At 41.4% G+C, this 8910-nt stretch overlaps 1 protein-coding gene across 1 annotated transcript; it reads right to left on the bottom strand.

Annotated features, from left to right (window-relative positions):
* Positions 1-1021: 1021 nt before the first annotated feature.
* On the bottom strand, positions 1022-8340 carry NGDN (neuroguidin). The gene is made up of 11 exons (XM_061157816.1): positions 8252-8340; positions 7848-7907; positions 6932-7003; positions 4005-4142; positions 3498-3582; positions 3361-3413; positions 2980-3103; positions 2723-2891; positions 1842-1998; positions 1642-1699; positions 1022-1183 (listed from the first exon to the last, which is right to left on the bottom strand). Exons 1-11 carry the CDS (start codon positions 8261-8263, stop codon positions 1164-1166), a joined length of 948 nt encoding a protein of 315 aa, XP_061013799.1. The 5' UTR covers positions 8264-8340; the 3' UTR covers positions 1022-1163.
* Between the last annotated feature and the right edge of the window lie 570 nt (positions 8341-8910).

Here is an 8910-nt window from a genome sequence, read left to right as displayed (position 1 = left end):
TTTCATTTTCTGTATTATCCAAGGCCAGAGGGATCTCTCACTAACAGAAGTCATTCTTTGAATCGAATATAACATCTCAGATATGTAACTTCTACCAGTCTCCTGACTTGGGCTGATGTCTGCAGGATTTCATTCTTTTGGTCTGTAGGAGTTTTCTGCCTGTCTGCTTGTTGGCATTTCACAAGGTCTTTGTAAAAGGACTGGGCTTTACTAACTGGTAACTGAAGCCTTTGTTGAAGGAGCATCAACAAGTCAGAAAACCGTAAGACTATACTGATTCTTTACACTCCTCTTATTCACTCTATTTTCTCTAGATACACTCTCTCAATAACGGACCTAAGGACTGCCCTATTTCCATGCTGTTTTAGAGAAAAGAAAAACATTCAGAGAAGTGGAGACAAGAATAACTCTTGGTAATGAGAAAAAGGTTCCATTTAATAGTATTCGATTACAGTGAAAAACAAAGGTTTTTCTGAACCACTAATGCCATCTGGTGGTCAATAAGATACACTGCCTGAGTGCACAGTCATGACAGACTCTTTACCACCCCATGGACTGTGCCCGTTTCTCTGTCCGTGGAATTTCTCAGGCAAAGATACTGGAGCGGGTTGCCATTTCCTCCTCCAGGGGATCTTTCCTGATGCAGGGATTGAACCCATATTTCCTGCATTGGCAGGCGGATTCTTTACCACTGAGCCACCTGGGGATTCCCGTAAGATACATAATAAATCTTAAAATGTACATATATTTCAGATTATCTGTATTATCATTACAATAAATCATACAGGAACTTGGGGCAACATGGCGGTGAAAAGAATGTATTAACACTACTCTAATATCTCAATACTTTTTGACTAAATAGCCAATTTCTCATTTCTGGGGAAACTATCAAAGAAAACCATATAAAGCCAAACTTTCTTATTCCCCCCAAAATCTCTTTCCCTTTTCCATCACGCTCTCACCAAAAATACCCACACCCAGTGATTCCAGTCATATAATACATGTGCAAAAGGGGCTTCAATTCGTTAAGTAAAATCAATTTTATTAATACAGATCTTTCCACATGTCTGGAGTAAATGATTAATTCCAAAGAAAAAACCTACATACAATGAAATTAGAAGTATCCCGGATGACAAAAATAAATTAAGTATGTACAACCATAATCACCGCCGCCTCCGAAAACCTGAAAGGAAGGGAAACCAAGAATGAGGCAAAGGACAGTTGGGAAAAACTGAAGAGAGAGAAAAAAAGACCATCTAGAGAAAAGGGCTCCTTAGGAATGGGGTCCCCCCAGCAGTACTCTGTATCCTCCCAGGAAAAAAAGACTAGAAGTAGGAAGGAAACTGACATTAGGTAACGGTTCCTTCAAGTGATGCTTTTATATTTTCGTAAGCAAGCCTGCACAGGAGCTATGGGGACTTCAGAAAGAGAATCCAGAAGTCTCTTTTGTGAATTTACTGATTTTCACCTTGGAAAAGAAAAAAATAAAGGCCTACATCTAAAGAGATTAATGCCCAGTATGGAAGAGATACTATAGAGGTTTGTAAGAACTAGAATGGCAAATCTAGAGCTGGTATAATATATACCAATTTATAAAGCCCATGCTGCACTTGATCACCCAAGTCTGAGCCATTCACTAACCTTTCTTCTTCCGACCTTTCTTAGGTATCTTCTTCCGCTTCTTAGTAGGATTTTGATCCTGGAGATGCACGGAGAAGGGAAGGAATGGCTGTGTGCTTTCAAGTACTAGTGTCCCTTTCCAGGTTCCTCGTGGTAATAAGCCCACATACACTTAGCTGTGAGCATGAAGGTCACCTCCCACCACTGGATCTGCACCTCACCTCGTCAAGATGAGGGGTTCCTCCTGTCAGAGCACTGATGTCACCGAAGTGCGTGAGGGAATGAAGCTGTGAGCTCATGACATTTGCTCGTTTCCGCCGTCCTTTCTCCCGCTTGCTGACACTTAAACGCACCATCATGCTCTCCTCATAGTTAATCCTGAAAAGAAACACAGACAGCTTCCAGCATACTCAGTTCACTGAGGTAGAAAACTGCAGCCAAGAACCTGGCCCAGGTGTTTACTCAGCCATCATATAGACAGTTCTCAAGAAATTTCAGAGCTAGTCACTATAGTATTTGGTGAGGTGATACTATATGCTCAGTACTCAATGTTCAAAGAAATGCTCTTTGTGCTAAAACTTCCCTCCCCCCCCCAGAAATGAACTCACAGCCCATCCACAGGAATATTTCAATTATTATATAAAATTCTTTGTATTCCAGCTTCATAAATAGGATCCCCTACACGGACCTTCTCACTGAAATCTATCGACTGTAGAGATTGACACCTAGGCAGAGTTGACAAATCTGTGTTCAACAATTGCTTTTCTACTTTTCTTCCCTGAACTTATCTAAGAACCTGATTTTCTTGCTTTCTTCACAAAATAAAGAGCAGGGATAGTGAAACAGAACTTTAAAGCCTTAGTCAGTGGCAATGCATATTTTTTTCTCCATGGAGCATTTGCTCAGCTTGAACAGCTTGGGGGGGAACATTTTCCCCCCAGTCCCCATTCTGTACTTCAAAACTCTAATTCTTAGAAATCATTAACCCAAGTTTAGTACTCCATTTCCTAGATAACATGGGTTCTCTTGGAATCAGATTAATCATATTCATTCAAAACAAAAGGACAAGTCCCTACAGCGTAGAAACAACTTCTAACTGCACCTGTGTTGGTCCTCCTGACTCTGGCGAGTAACATGAGGATGCCGAGCATCTCGGATTTCCTCTGGAGCATCTGAGTACTGCTCCTTTAGCTCACGAATGACAGAGCTGCTCAACGCCCGTCTCTTGGCTCGTTCTAGGCACTTCTTCTCCCGCTCAGCTTCTGTTTCATCTGTGTGATTAAAAATCAGCAAGGGTTATCCCAGAACAGAGAAGAGAAACACAATTCACACAGAGGAAGCAGCAGTCACAGTTCATACCATAATGCACTGGGACCAAGCGTGGTGGGACGTATTTCTTAGCTGTTCCTTTTCCCGATTTCTTCCCTGAAGCCCCAGACTGGCCTTCCTCTGTTTCATCTTCCTCCTCATCCTCAGAGCTCAACTACAAGAGGAACATAATGTCCACAAACTTAGGAAGAGTCAGTCAAATAAGTGACAAGGAAATCGAAAGCTGAAGTACCTAGGAAAGTGGGAATACAAACCAGAGGGAGAAAGGGGAATCTCACATTCAACACTCTTAGGTACAGGAGTACCTAAGTACTCAACAGTAATAAGAGAAATCCCAGGAGGTCCAGGAGCACCACAAGGTTCACCCAGGTTTAGGTCCCTCAGGAAAACCAGCGTACTGCAGCCTCTTACCTTGCTCATCATATTGCTGGGATGAGGCTTAAAACGGAGTGGGTCATTCTCACCTACAATAAAAGACTCAAGAGATTTTAAAAGACTTGGAACTTTTTGAATGGTCCCCAGAAAACCTTACAGTTTCCCCTACTTACTGAGGCTGCCTGTCACTGCAGTCTTGACCAGTTTGTCAATCTGATACTTCAGTTTTTGGTCCAAAGGACGAAGCTTTTCCAAAACCTAAAATGTGGTTAAATACCATTACATGTCCTTCCCCTAAATAAGCACATACCAAAAGTTTCTATTTTAAGCTTCCAGATAAAGCCCCTAAAATATGCAAAAAGTAGAGCAAATGAAAACAAAAATGCTTTTTCTCCATTTGGTTTCCTCATTAAACATGAGAAAAATGAAAAAAAATAAAAGTGTTAGTTGCTCAGTCCTGTCTGACTCTTTGTGATCCCATGGACTGTAGCTCATCAGGTTACTCTGTTCATGGAATTCTCTAGGCAAGAATACTGGAGTGGGTTGCTACTCCCTTCTCTAGGGGATCTTCCCGACCCAGGGAACATGAGAACACCCACTTAAATGAAAGTGATCATGTCACAGTTCTGGAGTTCAGGATTTAGCAACCTAGAGCCCGTAAGATGCCAAATGCTTTGTACCGTGCGAATCTCCACCAGTCTCAAAACTGCAGGATGTCCCTGAAGAGAACCTCCCGAGGCTTTTTCCAGGATGAGATGGCTCAAATCCATGAGGTACATGAGCAACAGCTGATCTTTTACTTCCAAAAGGCTGAGACCCTGAGTTGAATCATAAGAAGCAAATTCAGTTTTAACCAGAGAATGAGAGAGAGCCTAGGGAAAACTGGATAATTTTTTCCAAGTTCAGGTTTTTTCCAAGCAGTTCACGTAAGGTATCTAGAGTAGTCTCAAGGAAGTGGCTATACCTAAAACGGCCACAGAGAAAATTATGCTAACATGACAGAAGCAAAGCTCACAAAATTATGGAAGACAGGAAGAGCAGGAAAATCAATAAAGTATACCCCAAGATCACTATAGCAAGGTTTCTCAAACTCAAGGGCTACTGCTATTTGAGGATAGATAATTCTTTGCTGTGGAGCACTGTTCAATCTACAATGAACAGAGGAGGACTAGAGGATGTTCAACAGCAGCCCTGACCTCTACCACTGATCCCACCCCTCAAGCTGTGACAATCAAAAATATCTCCACACAGGGCTGAATTTTAAATTAATTTAACCAAAACAGTCACTATGATTTTATAGTAATTGTTGACTCCCTACAGTGAATATATACCACACACAGTGAATATATGATTTTATCCCCATATGATGAAATTATACATTACAGGTAAAAACAATGATCTCTATACATACTGACATGGACTTAATTCTATGTCAACACACTTTCTACCTAAGTAGAAAGAGTAAATAATGTGGTTCAAATTGAGGAGGGGAGAAGTATGATACACATATTTTACATGTATAGAAAAATGAAGATAATACAATTAGCAACTGCTACCCCTGGGAACGAAGATGAGCAAAAGGAAGAAATGGAGAGTACTAAAAAACTGATTTTCCATCAAGCACATGTTACTTTTATAACACACAACATTTTTAAATGTACCCCAGTGGTTATCTCAGAATGGTGATTACACTAATGTTTAATTTTCTTCTTTTTGATTTTATGTATCTTTTCAACTTTCTAACAATTAGAAATTATTATAGGGACTTCCCTGGTGGTCCAGTGATTAAGACTCTGCGTTTCCACTGCAGGGGCCACGGGTTCAGTCCCTGGTCAGGGAACTAAGATTCCACATGCTGCACAGGGTAGTCCACCGCCAAAGAAGTGTATTACATTACGGTGTATTATGATTTGCTAATCATAAATTGTAAGTGCATTCTTTTAAATAAAAAAGTAACTTGTGTAAGCAGACTTAAGGTATAGTTATAGAAAAAAAAAAAAAAGTCACTGTGACTGCATAAAACAAAACTGAAAAATTCCACAGCCCTTGGAAGACCTACTTCAGACAGGTTAAATCATCTCTGCCCAAGATAACACAGTAATAGGAGTAGAGCTGGGATTCAAACTCAGTTTGACTCCAACACCCAAGCCCTGAGTATCCGTAAACCAACATGCTTGAGGTCAACACTAGCATGATACAAGGAGGACGAGCAAAGCATTTAAAGACAGACAAGCTGAGCTCAACTCTTGAATTAGTCATTCAACAGTCAAATATTGGGTAAATTATGTCTCCTCATCTATAATATGTAACATGAGACTCAAATAAGATGGGAAATACTTTGTAGCCTATAAAACACCTAATAAAGGTCTTTGATTCTCTAAGTTAATAAATATCTGTTCAATGAATAAATATATAGTGATCTAAGATACATATGAGCAGCTCATCTCAAAAAGGCATTAAAATGCATAAAAGCATTATACCCAAAATAAAGACAGCCAAGAATGTGAGAAACAGGATCTTTTGACATGCTTGGGCATTGTCAAGCTTATGAGTTACAAGTGTATGGGTTACAAGCGTATAAGACAAAAACAAAACAAGAAGCGAAGATTAAAAATAAGAAGAGAACAAAAATGAATGAAGAGAAAGAAATGGCAAAAAGATACATTAAAAATTCATTTAGTTGTCTTCCTAAAGCACAAGTCTGCTGTAAATCTCGTGTTTTAAAAACCTTCACTGACTTTTATTAACCTACTATAATGATTTCCATACTTCTGCTGACCTATGGAATGTCCTGCTTAAATAATATCTTAGAACAAAAACTCAATACATAAAACAGGCAACACAGTTCAAGCAGGTATGAGGGATCCAGAGATCCCTCATTCCTTCTATACTGATCCAGAGAGTCCTTCGATACTGTCCTACACCCAATAATCCCTTGGAAACTTCAAGACCTTAATTTGAAAATCACTGTATTTAAGATACACATCATTTTCATAGTCAGAATACATCTTTAAATCAACAGTATCTTAGTATGTCACAGATTAACAAGCAACACTTTTTCTTAGTATATACAATAAGCAATATGTCCCCAATTAGCAAAATTTTGGATTAAATGAATATAGTAGTAACCCCTTAGTTGGCCTACAAGGCTTTTCGTAGAGTGACTACTTTCCCAGTCATATTTTCTAGCGCTGCCCCCAAAACACACACAAAATGTACAAAAAAGCACACTATATGACATACCTCCTTTCCAGAATATCATCACGCGTTAGGTCTTCGTGTTTTTGCACATGCTATTTCTTTCCATCCCTCTGACCCCTGTTTATTCCTCACAATCCTGCTACCTCCTCTAAGATGCTAACTCCCTTTGCTCCTTGCTGATCATGTAATCTCACTCCTCAGTTTTCACAGCCGTTCACCATGACGCTACTGTTTATATCTACTGCTTTCACCTGCCTTCTCTGCTAGACTTCAGCACAGAAACTGGACCTTATTCATCTTCAAAGCTCCAGCACTGAGGATATACAACACACTCAATAAGTCTACAACGGACAGAACTGTTGAGAATATTAAGTCAAGGGATGCTTACTCTTCAATTATGTCTTACCTTCTCTGTAGGATAAGCTTTAGCTTGAACCTTTTTGGTCAGAGTTTGCACTTGTGCCGTGACAGCCATCACCTGAAATTAATCCAAATAAAACCCCTGATCAGGATACAATCAAGTCATCTCTGTGAGCTGTGAAGGACAAAACCTAAACAAGCCACCTAAAAAATACTGATATCTGAGACACTGCCTAAAGTACACCATCATCTTCTTTTCAGTTCTGGGAAAGTACAGGAGAGGCTGTTTCTGATACTTCTTCAAAAAGTAGAAAAAACTTTCAACCTCTTCTTAAAGTTAAAGAGATCGACTTACCAAACTAGGGGTAGGGGATGGGAACTGGGACAGTGGTCATGAGGGCACTTCAGCTTTCTACAGTTGTACTTGCAATGTGAGATCTATTAGTATATAACCATATATCAGCTGGGCACCCAAAGGGCAAATCACATCACCTTTCTCATCATTGGTTTCCTTATCTATAGGAATAAAGGAAATTGATTCAGATGCTTTTTTTCCTGAAGTTTCCTATATTCTTTTGGGTGCAGAAATAAATTACTCTGAATTGTTGCCTGAAAAGGTTTTCATTAGATCATCCCGCTCGTAAGGTATCTGGTCATTCAAATGCGTACTCAGTCGCTATGTCCTATCCAATTATTTGCGACCCCATGGGCTGTAGCCTACAAGGACCCTCTGTCCATGGCATTTCCCAGACAAGACTACAGGAGTGGGTTGCCATTTCCTTCTCCAGGGGCTCTTCTTTACCCAGGGATCCAACCTGCGTCTCCTGCATTGGCAGGCAGGTTCTTTACCGCTGAGCCACCAGAGAAACCACATGCCCCAAATCACCAGAGTTAGAGGTGAGGCACAAAAAGTAAAAGAAGATTTGCAATTAATCTATTCCAAAAGGGGTGGCATTACTCACCTGCTCCTGGAGGTTTTTCAAAAGTGCCACAGCATTTGGCAGGTCTGACTCCAACACCTCCTGTGGAAGGGAGAGTAAAGAAAAGTCATTTCTTTCCTCAGGATAATAAGACGGAAGGTGTGGGGGTGGAAAAGTCCCCTCTCTCCTTCAAACAGCCCAGACTTCCTGCCTTCCCACTCCGATGCCCATGCAGCCTCGCCTCACGGCCGGCCAGCCTCTCACGTTACTGGAAAGGAGCGTAAACTCCGGTCCCGTCTCCTTACTACGGTTGTGGCTGGGAGGACGCCTCGGTAAAGCTATTTTTATCACCATCCTTCCCTCGCGCCAATAATTTGCCTCCAGGCACCGAGGAGAAAGGAAACGTCCACAATATTAAGCCAAGGAAACAAACACACGAAACTCACCGGAGCCGCCATCTTCACAAAGCCTGCCCCTTCCGGAACTGTACTTCCGGAGAGCGGACGTTGCCAGGGTAGACTTGAGAGATCACCGCGCTTGCAAATCTAAACCAATAGGAAGAGGGGCTCTCTCATTTCCGCTCCGAACAGGATGTACGGGAGGAGGGGCCGGATCCAGCCAATGGAATAGAAGAACAGGCTAAACTCGTCAGACTTTAGGAGGAGCTTTAACCATCTAAATATGCTCTCGGAAAGAACCATATGATTAGTAGATTGAGTAGAATGGGTGGAGTTAAGCCAGTAAAAACTCGACAGATGATTGACTGACACTTTTAGAGGTCCAATGGGAAAAAGGAGTTAACTGAGCGAACTGAGAGCGTATTGGCTCTTGGCTGCCGCAGTACCCGGAGTCTCTTTCAAGACAATTCCCTTGCGTTACCTGTGCCTGCCGCTAGGTGACGGGCCTCAGCTTATCTCTGAGAAGGTAGCCACGTTGTGGAGTCGCCATTCCAGGCTAGTGGTCCAACGCAGGGCGCGGTAGATTCTTCATAGACCCCCAAGGCGTTTGTGTGATCTTGGAGAAGTCATTTGACCTCTGAGCTCTTTTCATCTACAAATAAGAGAGTTGGGCCAGTGAAGCCCAGAGTCAGAATTTAGGCACAGAA

Source organism: Dama dama, chromosome 12 (assembly GCF_033118175.1).
Source record: "Dama dama isolate Ldn47 chromosome 12, ASM3311817v1, whole genome shotgun sequence".
NCBI classification, from domain to species: domain Eukaryota; kingdom Metazoa; phylum Chordata; class Mammalia; order Artiodactyla; family Cervidae; genus Dama; species Dama dama.
This window is presented reverse-complemented; position numbering and strand designations above follow the sequence as displayed.

Coding starts and splice junctions, on each gene's coding strand:
- NGDN (XM_061157816.1), bottom strand. Junction 3,583..4,004: donor GACTGGTGGAGATTCGCACG/GTACAAAGCATT, acceptor ACCACATTTTAG/GTTTTGGAAAAGCTTCGTCC. Junction 3,104..3,360: donor CCAGCAATATGATGAGCAAG/GTAAGAGGCTGC, acceptor TTCCTCTTGTAG/TTGAGCTCTGAGGATGAGGA.